Source organism: Lepidochelys kempii, chromosome 3 (genome assembly GCF_965140285.1).
Source record: "Lepidochelys kempii isolate rLepKem1 chromosome 3, rLepKem1.hap1, whole genome shotgun sequence".
Classification (NCBI taxonomy): domain Eukaryota; kingdom Metazoa; phylum Chordata; order Testudines; family Cheloniidae; genus Lepidochelys; species Lepidochelys kempii.
The window spans coordinates 27,605,269-27,630,018 of NC_136382.1; the positions used below are offsets into that span (position 1 = coordinate 27,605,269).

The 24,750-nt window shown below is 40.8% G+C and overlaps 1 protein-coding gene across 4 annotated transcripts in view; it reads left to right on the forward strand.

The window, feature by feature from the left end:
• Positions 1–24,750, forward strand: part of NBAS (NBAS subunit of NRZ tethering complex) — a 406,503-nt gene that overhangs the window by 365,226 nt on the left and 16,527 nt on the right. For 2 of the 4 annotated variants that reach the window (XM_073335981.2, XM_073335983.2), the window contains 2 exons: positions 13,011–13,155; positions 22,298–22,426. In XM_073335981.2, the coding sequence (XP_073192082.2) occupies positions 13,011–13,155; positions 22,298–22,426 (274 nt within the window). Of the gene's footprint in view, positions 1–10,572; positions 10,682–13,010; positions 13,156–22,297; positions 22,427–24,750 lie in introns of those variants that run through there. The other 2 variants (XR_012157919.2, XM_073335984.2) reach the window with 2 other exon arrangements.

The window sequence follows — 24,750 nt, forward strand, 5'->3', positions numbered from 1 at the left end:
GGGGAATGTGTGACTGAAGATTTTCACTCCAGTTCTGGTTCCCTCAAAACACTTTCTGAAGTTGCTCTTTTGGGCAACGACTGCAGAGACACATTCCAGGAAAGGGCCATGGGTGGAGGGAACATTCCAGACTTTTGTACGTGACCAAGCAATGGTAGGTTTCTGTTCTACACCTACTACCAAGTTGTCCCATCCCAGAGTAAACTACAGGGAAAGGAGGAATGTATTTTAGGGCAAATGATGTCCTGAAAATAAACACAAGATTATTTTTGCAGCATTGTGCACATTCTGAAGCCATTTATATGGCAGGCCATAATTTGCCAATATTTTTGTATTGGTCTTTTGTCTTCCTGTCTACCTGTAGTGCTTCTATACATTCCATTTGTTCAATACTTTGATCATGGCTTCTAAGATTTAAAGAGTCTCTTTGTCTCTACATTATGCTGTCAGCAGTCATCTATCCTTTTATCCATCCTTCAAGGAGAGCAATAAAATTAACTTTTTATGGGCTAGCCAGCACAGAGTACCATCTTTCATCTGTCAGCAGTTAGGTGAGAAAGGCTGGTTACTAATTTCCACTTAACTTTGAGTTCCAGGTGCCATTGATCACATTCTGTTGGAATATAGGGAATAAACTCCCAAAAAGGCTTGTGTGAAAAATTAAGGTATATTTTTATTTTCCTGAAAACTAATACTTTTGTGTGCATTTAAGGTACTGGTATGTTAGGGACCAATCTGCAGTGATTATTCAACTGAGTTTGTGTGTGTGGTTTTTGGGAGGGGGGTGAGGGGGTGAGAGAACCTGGATTTGTGCAGGAAATGGCCCAACTTTATTATCATGCACATTGTGTAAAGAGTTGTCACTTTGGATGGGCTATCACCAGCAGGAGAGTGAATTTGTGTGGGGGGGTGGAGGGTGAGAAAACCTGGATTTGTGCTGGAAATGGCCCACCTGATGATCACTTTAGATAAGCTGTTACCAGCTGGACAATGGGGTGGGAGGAGGTATTTTTTCATATTCTCTGTGTATATATAAAGTCTGCTGCAGTTTCCACGGCATGCATCTGATGAAGTGAGCTGTAGCTCACGAAAGCTCATGCTCAAATAAATTGGTTAGTCTCTAAGGTGCCACAAGTAATCCTTTTCTTTTTGCGAATACAGACTAACACGGCTGTTACTCTGAAACCTATTCAACTTGAAGCCTTTATCAGTGTGTTTTGGATTTGTGGATGAAGAACTGAACTAATTCTTTACTGCCTTTTCATGAACAAAGAAAGCATTTCTCAGGCATTAAAAAGTTATAGGGTGTTCGCTGTCTGACTTATCCTATATTCACATTGTCATTTCCCTACATATTTTCATTTTACAAACCTTTAATGCAGTCGAAATGGATCAAAATACAATGTAGAAAACACCGGAACTTCGGAACAAAGTTTAAAGTTATGGACTTTCACAACATGATTTTTTTTCCCCAAGGGGTAGAGTTCTACCAAATTTTATGTTTATAGCCTTGGTGAACAGTAAACCTGCCAAGTAAACAGTGATTTTATTGTCATCGTTTTCATATTATTTTATAACGTTGACAATCCAATTGAAATTTCAGTCCATTATAGTGAAACAGATGTTATTGTTACTATTAGCTATTCTTTCTTTCTTTATGAAGGAGGATTAGACTTAGACATTGGGACTCTTCTAAAGCTCTTCTTTCCCCAGCAGAAGGGTGTTTGTATTTATATCTCCTAAAATGACATCTCCAAATAATTGTTCATTGTTATAAGGCTTTTCAAAAACAAATCACTTTGGAGGTTGGCGGTTTCCTCAAGCCATTCCTCAAGCCAATTTTGAGAAGGGACTCCCTATGCACCTCTTTGGTCTCCTGATCTCAGGATCAGTGGCAACACAGCTAGCTCAGCAGCCATATTGAGACTGGTTCCAAGCCAGCACCTGCTCTCTGCATGACTCTTCCACAGTATTATTGAATTTTTCATCTTTACTCATAATTTAGACCTTGCTATAGAGGGAAGTGATCTTCCCCTGATTTGACAGAGATGCTAAAGGTGGCTACAGCTACGAAGAAATATTCCACATTGCCATCCAATGCTTTTTCCTGTTATTTTGCTTCACAATGCACAGCAGAGGCTAAAAGTGTCAGGGCCCTTAGTTCATTCATACTGTGTGTTCTATTCATTTTATCCTCTATTCCTGAAGACCAACTTCCCAATCTTATTTCCCACCTGTTCATAACTTGATTCAGTACAGCATCTAAATTTGCTCCATGTTTGTTATACTCATTCCTCTCTTTAACAATGCAGATTGGCCCAGAAAAAGAGAAGGATAAAAAAAATACAGGTTAAATTATATTCTCTTCCCATCTAATGATCAACCAAACCCCAGTGGTTTGGAGGTTTGTCTTAATCTCAGTTAGGGTCTGAAGGTTAGACACCTGCATAAATTATACAAATCTTTTAAGTCTAAATAAATTAGGACTTGAAAACAACTGATAGCTGGTATTTTGACAAAGAAATCAGCAGCATTGTGAAGGAATGGGGAAGGGGGCGAGCTGAATTAACTATCAGCCTCACATTTAATTTGAATCAATGGAAATGTCAGAATGATTGAAGCTTATGTATTCATGGTAGGAATGAGCCTGCCCAGGGTTTGTAATAGAAAATTGGAACCTTTTTCTAAAGCCCTACTTCAGCGCCCATCGAGGTCTTTTTTGAATACCAGTTGATTCAAAGTCCTACAGTTTGATTTTCAGAGGTGCCAAACTCCTGCAGTTCCCGTTGACTTTATATATTATTAGGGATGCAATGTAACAGGAGAGAGCAAAAGCAGAAATTGCAATTGCACTGGAGACAGAAATCAATGGTCTGTGAATTCCACACCATTAACAGAAATATACATCTGTATGCAGTTTTACAACAGTCACCTACAAGCATAGAAATAGCTGCCAACAAGCACTGTGCAATCTTCTAAGATAGATAGTTACCAACCTTTCCAAAATTTCTGCAGGCTGGTTACCAGGAGACTTGTGATGTTTGACTGATCGTTAGCTAGCTGACCAGTAAATTAAAACCGCACCTGTGCATCCCAGATTTTCTGTCATGAACTTCAGAGTTTATCCCATGATTAGATTCTTTTTAAATGATTTCCCAGAAATGGTCAAATATAAGTCAAAAATAACTATTTCTTTTATTAAACAAGTTATTTTAAAGCAGGGGTGGCCAACCTGAGCTTGAGAAGGAGCCAGCATTTATGAATGTACATTGCCAAAGAGCCACAGTAATACATCAGCAGCCCCCGATCAGCTCCACCTCCCCACCCTGCTCCCAGCACCTCCCCCTCCCTCCCCACACCTCCTGATCAGCTGTTTTGTGCAGGAGGCTCTGGGGGGAGGGAAGGGAGAGGAATGAGGACATGGCAGGCTCAGGGGAGGGGGCAGGAAGATGTGGAGTGGGCGCAGAGCCAGGGGTTGAGTAGTGAGCACTCCCTGGCACATTGGAAAGTTGGCGCCTGTACTCCAGCCCTGGAGTTGGTGCCTATACAAGGAGCCGCATATTAACTTCTGAAGGGCCGTGTGTGGCTCCGGAGCCACAGGTTGGCCACCCCTGTTTTAAAGAAAAATAACAAAAATTGCTAGACTTGTTACCTTAAAGAGTTTTTGGCTCCTAAAAATTAAAAACAAATCATAATTATTATATCTCTGCCATTAGTCTATTAAATATGTGAAAAGAACTTACCCTCTTTATTTTTTTTCACAGGATGAATATGTTTGATACTAAAGGATGAACTCAAACTAATCCTGGTTTTCATCATTTTACAATCAGCAAATTGTCATTTTGTTATTACATTTTATTTAAAATTAGATTTAAATAATATAGATTATATTTTTTTTAAATTTCAGTTCTTAACTATTAACATTAATAACTATCCTGAATTAAAGCTCTTCCCATTAAGAACATAAGAATGGCCATAGTGGGTCATAGAATCATAGAATATCAGGGTTGGAAGGGACCACAGAAGGTCATCTAGTCCAACCCCCTGCTCGAAGCAGGACCAATTCCCAGTTAAATCATCCCAGCCAGGGCTTTGTCAAGCCTGACCTTAAAAACCTCTAAGGAAGGAGATTCTACCACCTCCCTAGGTAACGCATTCCAGTGTTTCACCACCCTCTTAGTGAAAAAGTTTTTCCTAATATCCAATCTAAACCTCCCCCACTGCAACTTGAGACCATTACTCCTCGTTCTGTCATCTGCTACCATTGAGAACAGTCTAGAGCCATCCTCTTTGGAACCCCCTTTCAGGTAGTTGAAAGCAGCTATCAATTCCCCCCTCATTCTTCTCTTCTGCAGGCTAAACAAGCCCAGCTCCCTCGGCCTCTCCTCATAACTCATGTGTTCCAGTCCCCTAATCATTTTTGTTGCCCTTCGCTGGACTCTCTCCAATTTATCTACATCCTTCTTGAAGTGTGGGGCCCAAAACTGGACACAGTACTCCAGATGAGGCCTCACCAATGTCTACCAAAGTTCTGACCAAAGGGTCAGACCAAAGTTCCATCTAGCCCAGTATCCTATCTTCCGACAGTGGCCAATGCCAGGTGCCCCAGAGGGAATGAACAGAACAGATAATCGTCAAGTGATCCATCCCGTCGCCCATTCCCAGCTTCTGGCAAACAGCAGCTAGGGACACCATCCCTGCCCAGCCTGGCTAATAGTCATTGATGGACCTATCCTCCATGAATTTATCTATTTTTTTCTTGAACCCTGTTATAGTCTTGGCCTTCATAACAACCTCTGGCAAGGAGTTTCACAGGTTGACTGTGCGTTGTGTGAAAAAAAACTTCCTTTTGTTTGTTTTAAACCTGCTGCCTATTAATTTCATTTGGTGACCCCTAGTTCTTGTGTTATGAGAAGTAGTAAATAACACTTCCTTATCTACTTTCTCTAAACCAGTCATGATTTTATAGACCTCTATCATATCCTTCCTTAGTCATCTTTTTTCCTAGCTGAAAAGTCCCAGTCTTATTAATCTCTCCTCATATAGCAGCTGTTCCATACTCCTAATAATTTTTGTTGCCCTTCTTTGAACCTTTTCCAAGTGCAATATATTTTTTTGAGATGAGGCGACCACATCTGCACGCAGTATTCAAGATGTGGGCAAACCATGGATTTATATAGAGGCAATATGATATTTTCTGTCTTATTATCTATCCCTTTCTTAACGATTCTCAACATTCTGTTAGCTTTTTTGATTGCCGCTGCACATTGAGTGGATGTTTTCAGAGAACTATCCACAATGACTCCAAGATCTCTTTTTTGAGTGGTAACAACTAATTTACACCCCATCGTTTTATATGTATAGTTGGGATTATGTTCTCCAATGTGCATTACTTTGCATTTGTCAAAATTGAATTTAATCTGCCATTTTGTTGCCCAGTCACCTAGTTTTGAGAGATCCTTTTGTAGCTCTTCGCAGTCTGCTTGGGACTTAACTATCTTGAATAGTCTTGTATCATCTGCAAATTTTGCCACCTCACTGTTTACCCCTTTTTCCAGATCATTTATGAATATCTTGAATAGGACTGGGCCCTATACACACCCCTGGGGGACACCAGTATTTACCTCTCTCCATTCTAAAAATTGACCATTTATTCCTACCCTTTGTTTCCTATCTTTTAACCAATTACCAATCCATGAGAGAACCTTCCCTCTTATCCCATGACTGCTTACTTTGCTTAAGAGCCTTTGGTTAGGGACCTTGTCAAAGGCTTTCTGAAAATCTAAATACACTGTATCAACTGGATCCCCCTTGTCCACATGCTTATTGACCCCCTCAAAGAATTCTAGTAGATTGGTGAAGCATGATTTCCCTTTACAAAAACCATGTTGACTATTCCCCAACAAATTATGTTAATCTATGTATCTAATCATTTTGTTCTTTACTATAGTTTCAACCAGTTTGCCTAGTAATGAAGTCAGGCTTAGCAGCCTGTAATTGCCAGGGTCACCTCTGGAGCCCTTTTTAAAAATTTGCATCACATTAGCTATCCTCCAGTCATTTGTACAGAAGGTGATTTAAATGATAGGTTATAGACGACAGTTAGTAGTCCTGCAATTTCACATTTGAGTTCCTTCAAAACTCTTGGGTGAATACCATCTGGTCCTGATCAATTATTGCTGTATCGTTTATCAGTTTGTTCCGTTTGTTTTATTTTTTAACAAGGTAGGTCATCCATCCCCAATCACAATCCAGCACTTGACAATCAAACACCTGGGAAAGTATATCTGATTAACACAGTCATCATAGAGAAAACTGATGATGCTGTGTAAACAAGTGTCACATTCATGGCCAAAGCAATGAAATGTTAATGTCTTTCAGGTTAAAAAAAAAATAGGAAACACACAAATATTTTTCCCTTTATGAATTTGAAACTGATTATACTTATAGATCATGCAACAAAGGGAAGATGAAAGTCAAATGATAAATTCTGTTTGGTAATGTCAAATTCTTACTAACCGAATAATGCCTTTGTGATCCTCCAACTCCCAACCGGCTTTTAATACAAAACTGGACAAAATGCTTGAGAATATGCTAGAGAGAACAATGGGTCTTTATGTCCTTATATGGCTATTACATCTGTAACCTAATGAGTTCTATAATATTGGGAAGAGTTAGCACAGGACTAGACATGTATCTTAGCAGCAAGCCTTTACAAAGACATGGGAAAATTTAGAGTCCTAGTTCTGGTTTCTGTTCATTTCTTGTTTTAAATTCTTCCACACGTTGAAGGGTGACTTTTTTTTTCCATTAGGGGAAGGAAACAAAATAGAGTTTTTCTTCATTTACTAAGGAGACAGCACCTATAAAGTTTAAAAAAAACAAACATTCGGGACAGAAAGAATCATAAGCAGGAGACAGATCCGGCAGCAGAAGCTTGTTGTCGCCAATCCCTCAATTTGAGGATGATCTCTACCCCAGATTTACATATGGGTCCTGAGATGACTCAGGAGTCCGATCCTGGAATCACAGCATAAGCTATTAATTTAGCCAGTGACAATGATGGAGCTGCAGCATTCTTCCTCTGTCTCTCTTGTGGGTTATGCAGCATCTGCTCTACACAGTCTGGCATCATGGTTTTCTATATTAACTACTATGCGTAGGTTTGACCCAGGAGGTTGGAAGAAGAGAAGGGGAGGGACTGTACTGATAGCAGCAAGGCTTGCAGCAGTGAATGCTCATTGACTATGACTGATTAAAATACTTTAATTAAGTTGTCAAGAAAGAATAAAGATAATGGGTTTTAGTCATTTCTCACTCAAATGTAACTATTACTAGTATCTATCTGTTACACAGATCAGGATAGAATAGCCTCTTCACCTGAAGCCAGTATTTCTCATCTTTCACTAGACATTGTGAGTCTATTGCTTGGGCTGTGTTTCTGCCTGATTCTTTTGATATGAGCTGTTTAGTTCTTTTCGTTGGTTAAGTTCTTTTCGTTGGTTCTTTCGTTAGTTCTTTTCGTAATTGGAGCTGTACAATTACTACTTATGATCCATGATTGTATTTTTTACCAATTGCCACCCAATAGCAACATTAACAATGCAAGGTTTCCAAGGTACCTCCCAGTTGCTGTTTTAAACAGCATGTATGCCAGTAGGTACCTTGTGAGTGACTTGATTTATAATGAATCCAATTCCAGTGGGTATCAGTCGATCATACTATGGTTTTTCATTTTAGTTTGAATTAGTTTTGAAAACTTCCTGTGTAATTGGAAGATAGGTTCAAAGACATATAAACCCTTTTCCTGCTTTCCACTGCTAATATGAGGAGGTCATATTTTTCTCCATCTCTGTCTCTTGACTGTGGCAAATATATCTGTTGGCAAAAGTTGATTCTTCAAGATCAAGGCTGAGATATTGCTCTGTGCTTTGAAGAGGTGTAGCACAGAACTTACAGTCTAGGACAGGGGTGGGCAAACTACGGTCCACAGGCTGGATCCGGCCCCTCAGGGCTTTGGATTTGGGCCATGGGATTGCCCCACGTGGTGCCGCAGGCCCCGCGCCGTTCTCAAAAGCAGCTGGCACCACGTCCCTGGGCGTTGCTCTTGTCTCCAGGCACCGCTCCCCACAGCTCCCATTGGCTGGGAACGGGGAACCATGGCCAATGGGAGCTTTGGGGGAGGTACCTTGAGGCGTAGCAAGGGCAGCGTGCGGAGCCCTGTGCCCCCCCGTCCCTCAGGGGCCACGCAGGGATCTGGTTCCAGCCACTTCCCAGAGCGGCACAGCATGGGGCCAGGACAGGCATGGAGGGAGCCTGCCCTGGCCCTGGTGCGCGCTGCTACCACCCCAGAGCCACTTTAGGTAAGCGGCGCTGGGCTGGAGCATGAACCCCTCCTGCAGCCTGCCCCCCAACTCCCTGCCCCAAGCCCCCTGCTTGCACCTCACACCCTTCCTGCACCCCAACTCCCTACCCTGAGCCCCTGTTGCACCATGCACCCCTCCTGCACCCCAACCTCCTGCCTTGAGCTCCCTCCCACAGTCCGCTCCTCTGCCTTGAGCCCCCTCATGCACCCTGCACCCCTCCTCTGCCCCAAACCCTTGCCCTGACCCCATTCCTGCACACTGCACTCCCTCCCGCACCCCTGCCCCAGCCCTACATAGAATTTCCCCATCCAGATGTGGCCTTCGGCCCAAAAAATTTACCCACCCCTGGTCTAGGGGCAGAGGGGCCTGTGGTGGTTTTAAGCCACCTTTGTGCCCCTCTGGTGGTCTGTCTAAGTTATGACAGCCTGTCCCCAGCTGCATGCGAGTTGTAGCACTTCCCAGAATCTCTGTAGTACTACATGCTACAGCTCTGTTCCCAACACACTCTTCCCACCCCCAGCACACCTTCTAAGGCAAGGCCAGTACGGGGGTCCTTGGAAGATAACATACAGCTGCCTTCCTCAGTTCCTAGATCAAAGGAATCCTCCCCCCATGCAGAACTGGTTTTGGAGCCCCTTTACGCTCCTCCATTCCTTTTCCCAACAGAGAGGGGTGAGGATCTCACCAAATGAGTATGCACTGTATCGGTGGGGGGAGACTCTTACCATAATTTTTATGGGACCAATGTGTGCTAGATACTTTACAGGCACAGATATTTCCTTCAAAGAGTTTACAATCTAAATGTAATTTTTGCTCCTCAGAAGTGCTGAGTGCTTGGAGTTCCCATTGACCTCAGTGTGGTACTTAACATCTCCAAAACTTAGGTCATTTATAGAGGTGCCTAAAAATAGATGGATTAGAGCTTGAAATCTTTGGCATAATCTGACTGAGACATTGACCCGATGGTCATAAATCGTGATATTTTGCTATTCCTGTTATGAAAAACCACGGTTACACGACATAGAATCATAGAATATCAGGGTTGGAAGGGACCTCAGTAGGTCATCTAGTCCAACCCCCTGATCAAAAGCAGGACCCATCCCCAATTAAATCATCCCAGCCAGGGCTTTGTCAAGCCTGACCTTAAAAACTTCTAAGGAAGGAGATTCCACCACCTCCCTAGGCAACGCATTCCAGTGTTTCACCACCCTCCTAGTGAAAAAGTTTTTCCTAATATCCAACCTAAACCTCCCCCACTGCAACTTGAGACCATTACTCCTTGTCCTGTCCTCTTCCACCACTGAAAATAGTCTAGAACCATCCTCTCTGGAACCACCTCTCAGGTAGTTGAAAGCAGCTATCAAATCCCCCCTCATTCTTCTCTTCCGCAGACTAAACAATCCCAGTTCCCTCAGCCTCTCCTCATAAGTCATGTGTTCCAGACCCCTAATCATTTTTGTTGCCCTTCTCTGGACTCTTTCCAATTTATCCACATCCTTCTTGTAGTGTGGGGCCCAAAACTGGACACAGTACTCCAGATGAGGCCTCACCAATGTCGAATAGAGGGGGACGATCACGTCCCTCGATCTGCTCGCTATGCCCATACTTATACATCCCAAAATGCCATTGGCCTTCTTGGCAACAAGGGCACACTGCTGACTCATATCCAGCTTCTCATCCACTGTCACCCCTAGGTCCTTTTCTGCAGAACTGCTGCCTAGCCATTTGGTCCCTAGTCTGTAGCTGTGCATTGGGTTCTTCCTTCCTAAGTGCAGGACCCTGCACTTATCCTTATTGAACCTCATCAGATTTCTTTTGGCCCAATCCTCCAATTTGTCTAGGTCCCTCTGTATCCTATCCCTGCCCTCCAGCGTATCTACCACTCCTCCCAGTTTAGTAGCATCCGCAAATTTGCTGAGAGTGCAATCCACACCATCCTCCAGATCATTTATGAAGATATTGAACAAAAACGGCCCCAGGACCGACCCCTGGGGCACTCTGCTAGATATCGGCTGCCAACTAGACATGGAGCCATTTATCACTACCCGTTGAGCCCGACAATCTAGCCAACTTTCTACCCACCTTATAGTACATTCATCCAGCCCATACTTCTTTAACTTGCTGACAAGTATACTGTGGGAGACCATGTCAAAAGCTTTGCTAAAGTCAAGATACAATACATCCACTGCTTTCCTTTCATCCACAGAACCAGTAATCTCATCATAGAAGGCGATTAGATAAGTCAGGCATGACCTTCCCTTGGTGAATCCATGCTGATTGTTCCTGATCACTTTCCTCTCATGTAAGTGCTTCAGGATTGATTCTTTGAGGACCTGCTCCATGATTTTTCCGGGGACTGAGGTGAGGCTGACTGGCCTGTAGTTCCCAGGATCCTCCTTCTTCCCTTTTTTAAAGATTGGCACTACATTAGCCTTTTTCCAGTCATCCGGGACTTCCCCCTTTTGCCACGAGTTTTCAAAGATAATGGCCAATGGCTCTGCAATCACAGCCGCCAGTTCCTTTAGCACTCTCGGATGCAACTTGTCCGGCCCCATGGACTTGTGCACGTCCAGCTTTTGTAAATAGTCCCTAACCACCTCTTTCTCCACAGAGGGCTGGCCATCTATTCCCCATGTTGTGATTCCCAGCGCAGCAGTCTGGGAGCTGACCTTGTTCGTGAAGACAGAGGCAAAAAAAGCATTGAGTACATTAGCTTTTTCCACATCCTCTGTCACTAGGTTGCCTCCCTCATTCAGTAAGGGGCCCACACTTTCCTTGGCTTTCTTCTTGTTGCCAACATACCTGAAGAAACCCTTCTTGTTACTCTTAACATCTCTCGCTAGCTGCAGCTCCAGGTGCGATTTGGCCCTCCTAATTTCATTCCTACATGCCCGAGCAATATTTTTATTAACAATCTAAAGTGAATGTGAGCTTTTTTCTAATCTCCTCCTTAATTGCATTGTCATTCATTAGTACTTCATGTCGGTAGCTGCCATTTAAAAAGTCAGCATTTTTCAACACTTCCCACACAGTGGTATCTTTATCCATGTTTTTGCCTTAGACTGAGACTAGGTAATAGCTCTGGTAGATATATCTCATGGCACATGTTGACTTTGGAACAATAACCATTGTTCATAATTCTGTGCAGAAAAAAAGGGTATTTGGGGTCGAATTTTAAATGTGTAACAGGTGTATCTGATTGGCATTCAGCAGTAGTTCTGAAAGCACTTCACAATCTATGAGAGCTAGATGGTGGGTATTTATTTATTTATTTATTAATAGCCAGTTGCATATGTACATGTGTCATAAATATAAAGGGAAGAGTAAACCCCTTTAAAATCCCTCCTGGCCAGAGGAAAACTTCTCTCACCTGTAAAGGGTTAAGAAGCTAAACTGGCTTTACTGGCACCTGACCAAAATGACCAATGAGGAGACGAGATACTTTCAAAAGCTGGGAGGAGGGAGAGAAACAAAGGGTCTCTGTCTGTCTTTATGGGTTTTTTTTTTGCCGGGGATAGACCAGGAATGGAGTCTTAGAACTTTTAGTAAGTAATCTAGCTAGGTATGTGTTAGATTATGATTTCTTTAAATGGCTGAGAAAAGAATTGTGCTGAATAGAATAACTATTTCTGTTTGTGTATCTTTTTTGTAACTTAAGGTTTTGCCTCGAGGGATTCTCTATGTTTTGAATCTAATTACCCTGTAAGGTATCTACCATCCTGATTTTACAGAGGGGATTTCTTTACTTCTATTTACTCCTATTTCTATTAAAAGTCTTCTTGTAAGAAAACTGAATGCTTTTTCATTGTTCTCAGATCCAAGGGTTTGGGTCTGTAGTCACCTAGGCAAATTGGTGAGGCTTTTTTACCAAACCTTGTCCAGGAAGTGGGGTGCAAGGTTTTGGGAAGTATTTGGGGGGAAAGACGTTTCCAAACAGCTCTTCCCCAGTAACCAGTATTTGTTTGGTGGTGGTAGCGGCCAATCCAAGGACAAAGGGTGGAATATTTTGTACCTTGGGGAAGTTTTGACCTAAGCTGGTAAAGAGAAGCTTAGGAGGTTTTCATGCAGGTCCCCACATCTTTACCCTAGCGTTCAGAGTGGGGGAGGAACCTTGACAACATGGTTCACCTCTTTACCCAATTTATATGTACTATTAATGGGGTTTGCAAGCAGAAAGGGTGCGTGTTTGTTTTTAACTATGTAACTATTCCTCCTATATTTACATATTTGGATCTGGGTGTTGATTTTTGTCAGTGATTTTGAGGTAAAGGTTTTTCATTGAAAAACCAGGAGCTGGATTATCTGATCACTGAGAGGGACTAAGAGGTCAGAATCTTGCTGAAACTACCAAATTAAGAATCCCACTTCCAATGAAAGGAAATTTTCAGCTGGTGTAAAGCCAGCAGTACCCACTCCTGTGCCAAACATTCTCCATGTTGGGTTTGGGAGAGAGAGCTCCATTATGCTAATTCACAGTTGCAATTTAGAGTAGTCCAAAGGCTGCTCTAAGTTACATGGAGCAGTTTTAGAATCACATCCCTACTTGGCCCCAGATCTTTTCACTTTTTCATACTATTATACCATGCTTTTATTTGCAATTTTTGAAATAGTTTTCTGAATTTTGTTTTCTTGTTTGTTTTTTAGCGCATACACGAGTAATAATCCATGGGTGAAACTAGGGACAGTCATGCTATCGAGATGCCCAACTGAGCAAAAAGAGAATATGGGAAATGAAATTTTGAAGATCTGTCGTTCTTTGTATGAGACTAAGCACATGCTCCCCGTAGAGGTGAGTTGTAACTTCAAGTACCTTGCAGATATACCTGCACCTTGTACAGTGGATGCAGTATCACTATTAAAGCTCCTTATATAGCTTCACTGGCCGCACTTGAGTACTATTTGGCAAAAACTATTAAAGATAAACACCAGTAACTTGCCACTTCTCAAACATAGAAAGTTGTCCATGAGGAGGTTCTGAAATATTTGGGCTTTAATTAGCTTTTATTTTACAAGCAGTTCTTCTTTACAAGTACTCTAGTATTCCCTCTTCCTAAATTAATTATGTGTATTCTCTTCCATACAAGCCTCTCTTATGTCCCAAAGTGCCACAGCATCTCGTACTGATGCATCATAGCCTAACCATACCAGGTTTAAAAAAATGATTAAAAATCTTCACACTTCTCTGGAATTATTCCCAGACATCTTCTTTTATTATCCTGATTCATCCTTTACAGTGAGATTCACATAACCACAGTCTTTGTTCCTGAAAATAGCCAACATGAAAATTATGTGCAGTGTAATGGAAACGGTTCAGAGGCTTCTTTTCACTTTAATACAAAACCAAGAAGTCTCTTGTAGAATTTGAAGGACAATACATTGTAAAACAAATGGGACACTTGTATTTATGCAGCTTAAAACCCACTTCTTGGACTTGCTGCCAAAAGAAGTCAGTAAAGCAGAGTGCCAAATATATTTTGTGGAGAGAGCCAAATTTAATTTTTAATTACAGTGCATGGGATAGACAAAGGGCCCGATGGTCATCATGAGTAATACTTTATATCACAAGTAGTTCTGATCAAAACCAGTGGGATTACTCCTGCAGGAAGGTACTATTCAATCTGATTAAGGGTGGCCAAACCAAAGTTAAGGTCCTAGGGTGGAATTTTCTAAAACATCTAAGTGACTTATGAACACAAATGTAATAGAAAATCAGGGTTCTACTACAGCAGATCTCCTCCTGATAGGAGGGTTACGCCAAGGTCAAACATCGATCATCTCTTTTTAGTTAATAAAGTTACTGTTGAATTCAGCATCAGTAAGGCCTGGTCTGTGCACAGTTTTTATACTGGTATGACTGTTTCAGTTAAAGGTGCAATTTTTTACCAATATAATTATACCAGTACAACCCTTAGTATGTGCATGTTATACCTTGTATAAAGGTGTCTTTATATTAGTGTAGCTTATTCTCCTCTCCATACGGAAATAAAGTGCCTTTATACTGATATAACACACTAGGAGGCTGAACTGCTTTAACTGTATCAGCATAGTTAAAAACAACATAACTTTTGTGCATAGCAGTTAAAGCAGTACAACTTTTGTGTATACAAACCTTTACTGTGGAAAAAGTAATGTAGGGTAATTTAAGAACCATTGCTAAAACTATTTGATCAAAACTTGCATTTTGCAGAATCTGTCACTGGAGCCTATTAAATACTTTGAGTGGGGAGAGAAGCATAGATCAGCTGCTTCTTTTAAAAAAAGATTGGCTAACTTTCTGACCACCAGTAGCATTTGTGGGTCTGAAGTCTAAAGACAATAATTGAAAAGGCATTTAAATGTCAGGATGTTCACTCATGACCGGGATGTTCACTGAGGTCAGGAAGAAATCTTTCTCTAAAGACACCATAATTGCAGGATTGCTGGAGGAACCAACTAGGAGCCATGCTCCTCTTGACCTGCTGCTCACAAACAGGGAAGAATTGGTAGGGGAAGTAGAAGTGGGTGGCAACCTGGGCAGCAGTGACCATGAGATGGTCGAGTTCAGGATCCTGACAAAAGGAAGAAAGGAGAGCAGCAGAATACAGACCCTGGATTTCAGAAAAGCAGACTCCGACTCCCTCAGGGAATGGATGGGCAGGATCCCCTGGGAGGCTTATATGAGAGGAAAAGGAGTCCTGGCTGTATTTTAAAGAAGCCTTATTGAGGGTGCAGGAACAAACTATCCCGATGTACAGAAGGAATAGCAAATATGGTAGGTGACGAGCTTGGCTTAACAGTGAAATCTTCGGTGAGCTTAAACACAAAAAGGAAGCTTTCAAGAAATGGAAACTTGGACAGATGACAAGGGAGGAGTATAAAAATATTGCTCGAACATGCAGAGGTGTACTCAGGAAGGCCAAAGCACAATTGGAGTTGCACCTAGCAAGGGATGTGAAGAGTAACAAGAAGGGTTTCTACAGGTATGTTAGCAACAAGAAGGTGGTCAGGAAAAGTGTGGGACCCTTACTGAATGGGGGAGGCAACCTAATGACAGATGATGGAAAAAACTGAAGTACTCAATGTTTTTTTGCCTCGGACTTCACAGACGAGATCAGCTCCCAGACTGCTGCAATGGGCAGCACAGTATGGGGAGAAGGTGACCAGCACTCAGTGGTGAAAGAACAGGTTAAGAACTATTTAGAAAAGCTAGACATGCCCAAGTCTATGGGGCCGGATCTAATGCATCCGAGGGTGCTAAGGGAGTTGGCTGATGTGATTGCAGAGCCATTGGCCATTATCTTTGAAAACTCGAGGCAATCCAAAGGGGGGGGGTATTGGACAATTGGAAAAAGGCAAATATAGTGCCCATCTTTAAAAAAGGGAATAAGGAGAATCTGGGGAACTAGGAGAAGGAGAAATGGTCTCAAGTTGCAGTGGGGAAGGTCTAGGTTGGATATTAGGAAAAACTATTTCACTAGGAGGGTGGTGAAGCACTGGAATGGGTTACATAGGGAGGTGGTGAATCTCCATCCTGAGAGGTTTTTAAGACCCATCTTGACAAAGCCTTGGCTGGGATGATTTAGTTGGGGTTCATCCTGCTTAGAGGATTGGACTGGATGACCTCCTGAGGTCTCTCTAAACTTGTATGATTGTCACTTCTGAGTCTTATGCCTCCAGGAGTGAAGATCTTAAGAGCTAGTAGACTTTCTTGCATGGCTCATGCTGAATGAAGAACACCCAGGTGTGAGAATTTTATGTGAAATCACAGTAGCAAAATTTACGAAGTGATTTTCCCTTCCTTCTGCACCAGTGCATATACAGTACAGCATTGATCAAATTGGCTAAGTGGGTTAAAAAAAGTCCTGCCTTTCACTGATGGCAACAACTAGTACCGGAAGCATATACTAGACGTAGAAGGCCTTGTAATGGCAACTTATAGTTTTTAATCAGATATGGTACTAGCATTACATTCAGAAATCCAGCTAAGGTTGTGTCTGTGTTTTCATTTTGTATTTCAACTGAAAATGTTTGCTCTTGGCTAAACCTCAGAATGCAAAGTCAGTACAAGAACAATCTTCTTATACAAATAATCATAAAATGTGTGTGGATGTTCTTGAATTATGTTTAAAAAAAACTCAAACATGTGTCTTTAAACATAAAATGTTCCAGGTTAGATATAGCCATTCCATAATGTAGGATAAGCTTCTTTAGAACCCAATTCAGGCACTGAAGCATGTACTTAACTTAAAGCACTTGAGTATTCCCACTGGGATATAAGCATGGGCTTAACATTAAGCATTTGCTTCAGTGCTTGGCTGAATTGGGACCTTAATTTTTAAGAAGGGTGTATTATTACTTCTATCTAAAATACATAAATAGTACCATTTTAAAATTAGTTGAATATGTATATTTGTATTACCAAGATTAATACTCCCAATGATTAAGGTACTAAATATGGCTTTACATGAAAGACTAACTATAAGGAATTATTGGGGCTTATATGTAATTCTTTTCAGCACCATGTGGTATTCTATGTAAAATTTTGCAAAGGATACAAGTTGATAATAAACATTTTTGTAGCTAAAATACCTGTTTGACCTGAAATTTATTTGTTGCAAGAATACTAATGTTAATACCTTTATTAACTGCATTTTCAAATTGACATAATCTGATGGCATTTTTTCTGTAATATTTTAAATCACTTCAGTAAGAAAGCAAATTGTAATTCAACAGTTCAGTGTTTTAAAAACACCTTTTCATTTTCCAAGTCATTTGCTTTCCTAGTTATTTCCTAGAAATGCTCACTGTACCTAATTATGTTTAACAGTGCACTTAAATCATCTGCCTTTCCTTCTCTCCTCCTACCACCTTAAGGTACAAAAATGTGATTTTTTTGGGGGGGGGGGATTCTTTTGAGAGCTTTTTTTATAGTTATGTTGTTCCCTATGGCACTGCTTCTTCTCTTATGGTTTTGATGGGTTTTCAGATATCAAATGTTACCAGAACTATAAACTTGCTGTTACACTCAGGTTGTGCATCCTACAACCCTCAAAATTTATTTTTCCTAACATAAAGGGGTATCCATGGTGATAAATTGTGCTTTCCAGGCACAGAGGGACTTGTAGAATCATAAATTGCTAAGTTTGCATTCTGTAATCTCCTTAGTATGTTGCTGTTTGGCAGAAATGAAGGAGAAAATCAAAATATCAAAGGCTTAATGGGTGTAATATTTTTAATTTTGCCTCACCCTTTATAGTCTTTTCAATATTGCTCTTCACCTGTTCCTGTAATCTTAGTTCTCAGTGAAAGCAAAGCCTGTCAACTGCAGACTTAGCCATTGCTTAAGTTGATAAACACTTATGACACACTTCTGTCTATTCTTTGGCAACAAAAGACAAAATCTCCTCAGTGTGTTACAAACCTTTTGTTTTCTCGTTAGGCTCACCAACCTCTGCTTAGCTGCAATAATAAAAAAAAAAATGTGTTACTTGATATCCTAAGGAGAAGTTTAGTTGATAGCAAAGTGTACCAGGTTCTCAACTTTTGTCTGCTGAACTGCAGTGCAGGCAACTGGTGAATGCATTTGGAAGATGTTTTGCTAGTAGTCCTGTGTCTGCTGTTTTTTGTGTGTAAACTCTTTCCTGATTGGAGCTTTGCTGGTGATGCGCTAGTGTAGACGAGACAAAGACGTTTTTACTACTGTGTCATTTAGTCCGGCTCTGAACAGTGGAAGTTTGCAAGATTTTTTGATAACTACCATGAACTTTACCAAGCACAGTGTAATTTTATAGTTATGTTGCATTCTGAAGTATGCATCACAATTAAATTAATATTTTGCTGTCAGAAATGCAGTTGAGGAGGGTAACTGAAGAGTGCCTGAATTATCTGAAAACAAATTGGCTGGGAAAAAAGATGTCAATAGATACCGTACTTTAAGATCTCAATCCGTAACAGCAATCTCATGTATGTAATATGTATATAATACTCCAATTTATCATTTTCCATTTTTTTTTAAGTTAGAGGTGATATAACTACCCCAAGGATGTGACTACATTTAGCAGCACCTTTTGGGCACCAGATTAATCAAATTTGAACTTAAATGGTAAAAATTAAACATTTGAGTTCCCTTTTTACATTGTAAGCTCTTTGGGGCAGGTGCAATGTCTTTAAGTGTTTTTCTGAAGCACAGAGCATGTCTGTGGATGTCTAAAATGATATTGTAATAATATCTATGTTATATAATGCACAGACTAACCAGATAGAGTACTGTTGTTGTGTGATTTCCCTAATTGTTCTCACTAGAAACAAAGTATAGCGGGGAGGGATACAAGTAAACTATATCTTTGAACCTGGTCACTCTGGACAAGTTAGTTTGTTGTTCATAAAGGGAAAGTTATCATTTATTTTTTGAGGTAAAGTAATCCCTTTTTAAAATGGGTCAATAATTCATTTATACACCATAGTAGATTAATATATAAGATACATGTGTAAGATAAAGACTAATAAAGGTTCACATTGTTACTAAGCACAGTAGACCTAGATAAGGGTTTGGAAGTAATCCTACTCGGTGTTTTATTTTTTTAAGCATCATTTTCTGTTGCCAGCCTCAGTATGAGGACACACTATACCAAAATTGTAATGCCAGATAGTTCATGCAGGATAATAAAACATGGAAAATCATATTAAAATGGAGAAACTAATATATTGCATCAGAGCTCAGTAACAGACATTTAACAAGATTTTTGGGATAGCTTTACAGTGCTGGACTCTGATATAAGGAGCTGTTATATTCCTTCTTTATTTTATTCCACCTTTATGACTATATAACTGAGTTACAGAAATGTCACAGATGTGTTACCTTACATCTTATAAAAAGAACAGGAGTACTTATGGCACCTTAGAGACTAACAAATTTATTAGAGCATAAGCTTTCGTGGGCTACAGCCCACTTCATCGAATGCATAGAATGCAACATATAGTAAGTTTCAGAGTAACAGCCGTGTTAGTCTGTATTCGCAAAAAGAAAAGGAGTACTTGTGGCACCTTAGAGACTAACCAATTTATTTGAGCATGAGCTTTCGTGAGCTGCAGCTCACTTCATCGGATGCATACTGTGGAAACTGCAGAAGACATTATATATACACAGAGACCATGAAATAATACCTCCTTCCACCCCACTCTCCTGCTGGTAATAGCTTATCTAAAGTGATCATCAAGTTGGGCATTTCCAGCACAAATCCAGGTTTTCTCACCCTCCGCCCCGCCCAACACAAATTCACTCTCCTGCTGGTAATAGCCCATCCAAAGTGACCACTCTCTTTAAAATGTGTATGATAATCAAGGTGGGCCATTTCCAGCACAAATCCAGGTTTTCTCACCCCCCCCCACCCCCCTCCAAAAACCACACACACAAACTCACTCTCCTGCTGGTAATAGCTCATCCAAAGCGACCACTCTCCCTACAATGTGCATGATAATCAAGGTGGGCCATTTCCAGCACAAATCCAGGCTTTCTCACCCGCATGGCCCCACAGTATGCCAGCATTTTTATGGCTGACTTAGAACAACGCTTCCTCAGCTCTCGTCCCCTAACGCCTCTACTCTACTTGCGCTTAATTGATGACATCTTCATCATCTGGACCCATGGAAAAGAAGCGCTTGAGGAATTCCGCCATGATTTCAACAATTTCCATCCCACCATCAACCTCAGCCTGGTCCAGTCCACACAAGAGATCCACTTCCTGGACACTACAGTGCTAATAAACAACGGTCACATAAACACCACCCTATACCGGAAACCTACTGACCGCTATTCCTACCTACATGCCTCCAGCTTTCACCCTGACCACACCACACGATCCATCGTCTACAGCCAAGCTCTGCGATACAACCGCATTTGCTCCAACCCCTCAGACAGAGACAAACACCTACAAGATCTCTATCAAGCATTCTTACAACTACAGACAGCCCCCCAACCTGAAGCAAATACTCACCAACAACCACATACCACACAACAGAACCACTAACCCAGGAACCTATCCTTGCAACAAAGCCCGTTGCCAACTGTGCCCACATATCTATTCAGGGGACACCATCAAAGGGCCTAATAACATCAGCCACACTATCAGAGGCTCGTTCACCTGCACATCCACCAATGTGATATATGCCATCATGTGCCAGCAATGCCCCTCTGCCATGTACATTGGTCAAACTGGACAATCTCTACGTAAAAGAATAAATGGACACAAATCAGATGTCAAGAATTATAACATTCATAAACCAGTTGGAGAACACTTCAATCTCTCTGGTCACGCAATCACAGACATGAAGGTCGCTATCTTACAACAAAAAAACTTCAAATCCAGACTCCAGCGAGAAACTGCTGAATTGGAATTCATTTGCAAATTGGATACTATTAATTTAGGCTTAAATAGAGACTGGGAGTGGCTAAGTCATTATGCAAGGTAGCCTATATCCCCTTGTTTTTTTCTAACCCCCCTCCCCCCTCGACGTTCTGGTTAAACTTGGATTTATGCTGGAAATGGCCCACCCTGATTATCATGCACATTGTAAGGAGAGTGGTCCGTTTGGATGAGCTATTGCCAGCAGGACAGTGAGTTTGTGTGTGTGGTTTTTGGAGGGGGGTGGGGGGGTGAGAAAACCTGGATTTGTGCTGGAAATGGCCCACCTTGATTATCATACACATTTTAAAGAGAGTGGTCACTTTGGATGGGCTATTACCAGCAGGAGAGTGAGTTTGTGTTGGGCGGGGCGGAGGGTGAGAAAACCTGGATTTGTGCTGGAAATGGCCCAACTTGATGATCACTTTAGATAAGCTATTACCAGCAGGAGAGTGGGGTGGAAGGAGGTATTATTTCATGGTCTCTGTGTATATATAATGTCTTCTGCAGTTTCCACAGTATGCATCCGATGAAGTGAGCTGTAGCTCACGAAAGCTCATGCTCAAATAAATTGGTTAGTCTCTAAGGTGCCACAAGTACTCCTTTTCTTTTAACATATAGTAAGATATAGATATATATACACATATATATGTACACATACAGATAAGTTGGAAATTACCATACAAACTGTGAGAGGCTAATCAGTTAAGATGAGCTATTATCAGCAGGAGAAAAAAACTTTTGTAGTGATAATCAGGATGGCCCATGTAGACAGTTGATAAGAAGATGTGAGTATACTTAACTTAAGGAAATAGATTCAATATGTGTAATTACCCAGCCACTCCCAGTCTCTATTCAAACCCAAGTTAATGGTATCTAGTTTGCATATTAGTTCAAGCTCAGCAGATTCTCATTGGAGTCTGTTTTTGAAGCTTTTGGTTGCAAAATTGCCACCCTTAAATCTTCTATTGAGTGGCCAGAGAGGTTGAAGTGTTCTCCTACTGGTTTGTATGGTAACTTCCAACTTATCTGTTTGTGTATGTGTGTGTATATATATATCTTATTATATGTTCCATTCTATGCATCCAATGAAGTGGGCTGTAGCCCACGAAAGCTTATGCTCTAATAAATTTGTTAGTCTCTAAGGTGCCACAAGTACTCCTTTTTTGCGATACAGACTAACACGGCTGCTACTCTGAAACCTTACATCTTGCAGTTTGCAGTGTTTCAGTGACCACAGCAAAAGTATTAGTCCCACAGAGAGCAGTGATTGCTCCATACTTCTTTCAGTAAAACTCTGTGAGGGTTGTAATAAGTATTCAGTGCTTTCCTTGTTTCTCAAACATTCTACTTAAAACCCTGTACTACATCCTTTTTTAATTTGTGCTTTCAAGTTTCCAAACCGGCTTCTTTCCACTGGGAAATTCATTTGTTTTAAAAGTTTTATTTCCATTTTGCATTTCACACAAGGTTTTTCATAAAATTTTGTGTGCATAATGTTACTAAGTATCTCCTGAGTTCTGACAGTCTGGGGTTACTTTTTGTTTTCAGTGTACAAAGGAATTATGTTTGCTGCTGCTTAACCAGTCTCTCCTGCTGCCATCCCTGAAACTGCTAGTAGAAAGCAAAGACCAAGATCTGCATGCATTGGCACTGGAGCAGATAACAGCTGTTGCTAAGGTATGAGCAGTTCAATTAACTATCCTTCATAGTTTCAGGTAATAAAATAGCTTTTTTATCTTCATGTAGGAAGTAGAGTCTCTTGAGTGCGTTGTCATTATTAAGATTTTCTAAAGTTATTTTGTCTTCAGCCATAGGGCTGATAAAGATCCTTTATTCATTCAGAAGAACCCACAAACGCTGTTAATTTTAATTATCTGGCTACCCATTTGTAAGTTAATGTGGTGGAACAGAAACTGCTATGTTTTACAAAGTACATTTTTTGTAGGTCTTCATGTTTTAGTTCTTTTAAAATAACTTAATCCATAATATTGCATAAAACTTGCAATGGCCCACTGCTGTAGACTCTTCCATACACATGGTGGGATTGTTTATTCCTGTGGAGTTTATTTTGCAAATAATCGAATTTATATTAACAGAGTCGCTTCTAACTTTCCTGAAAATTCAATCTTGTTGATGCTGATGTGCATTTTTCACACACATCACAGGGATTTAATCTCACTCTAAGTGCAAATTTCAGTTCAATTTAAACTATAGCATTGACCAACACATCAGTAATGCCTCTAAACCATCAAATTTTGTTTCTGTTTAATTCCTAATGAGAATCTGGGATGGTGGGATATCTTATGTATCTTAATGCTTAACTCTTTTTGCTATCCCCAAAGTAAGTGTATGTCTGTCAATCATATGCATATATCTGAAAAAGTAGGTAACAACTATGTGACACAAAGCAAAAATTTAATCAAGGAGTTCTTGTAAACGCTTAATCTCTCAAACTCATGAAACTATCATACTAGAAGAAGCTTTATCATCAAATCCCAAGATTAATTTTCTTAGCATATCATTTTTGCTTAACTTTCTTTTTTGTAACATCAGGTTACAACGAAAGACAGACAAAAACCAAAATCATGAATCTGTCAATGCTCAAATTTATTTTTGTGAGTGTACTGCGGCTCGCCGGGGCTCAACCCTCTCCAGGACGGCAGGGAGCTACACCAGCTCATGACACACAGATATTGTTTGGGGAAATTAGTCTGACCGCGGGAGTCTCCCTCAGTGGCCCTTATGACAACTGAAACAAGCACCGTAAGCCCAGACCCTAGGTCAGGGCGGGGCAACAATAAGTCAAGTGTTCAGGCCCTCTGGCAGGAGCTGAACAAACAGTTCAATAGTAGCAGGCCAGGCCCTGGATCAGGGTGAGGCAACCAAGTCAGTAGCTCAGGCCCTCAGGCAGGGGCTGAGCAAACAGTTAAATGTTAGCAGGCCCAGGCCTCTAAAGGACCTGGAAGGGGGGGAGACTGCCACCACAAGTGGTGGGGTGGGACACAGGCCCTCCCACTCCACTTTGCTCAGAGCTCCCTAGCTCCGCCCACTCAGGCACCCGGATGGGCTCATCCCTCTCTGGGGCAACAGGGAGCTACACTGGCTCACTACAGTGAGGAAAAAGGTTGATTGAGAATCAAAAACCTATATCCAAACTTGCTCCTATCATTGTCATTTTCAGCTCAGTCTCTTCTTGCTTTCAATCCATTTTTGGTTTAAATCCATTTTTCAGTTCTTGTTTAAAGGTACCTAAGTTTCCAAGGTCAGTTAATAAGATTTCAGAAACAAAATCCTTGTAAGATTTACATAAAAAGTTTCTTTGTGAAGTGTTTGCAGTCTATGAACCCATACATAGACAAAGACTGACTTGCTTTTGTTAAAATCACTAAAATATATTTTTAAAAAACCCTGTAATCTTCATTTCAAAGATACAAAACCCATTGATGTAATTGAAAAAATACTTATTTAGTTGCTGTGTATGTCCATCAGGTTATTAGTGAGAGTATAACAGAATGATGTAGAACCCAGTATTCACAATACCTCGTAATTTTCTACTCCTCAGTTTCCCTCAGCCTTATAATGCTTTCAGGCAATAGAAATTGCCAGGGTATGTGCTGGAACATGATGAGAAGCTGCAGTTAGAAGTGAAAAAGGCTAAATTTTCTATGCCAGATGTGACAAAAATCTGCCCGCCACAGAAAATATAATAAACAATAACAATTTTTTCACAATTTCCATTGTTGCCATAACCTGCAGAAACCAGGACTTATTGTTAAGGAGATCTGATAGGTTTTATGGAAAACTGGCTATTGGAACTTTCAAAATACATCATACAAGAAGGTTCATGTGGAATGAACTTTCTGTATGCTTTTAAGGAGAGCTAACCATGGCTTCTCTGCATTTACTTATTAATCTACAAAATTTTCAATAAAGAGTCAGAATTATACAGTCTACAAAGAATTTTTTTAAAGTTCCATTAGGAATCAACAATTGATCAATCA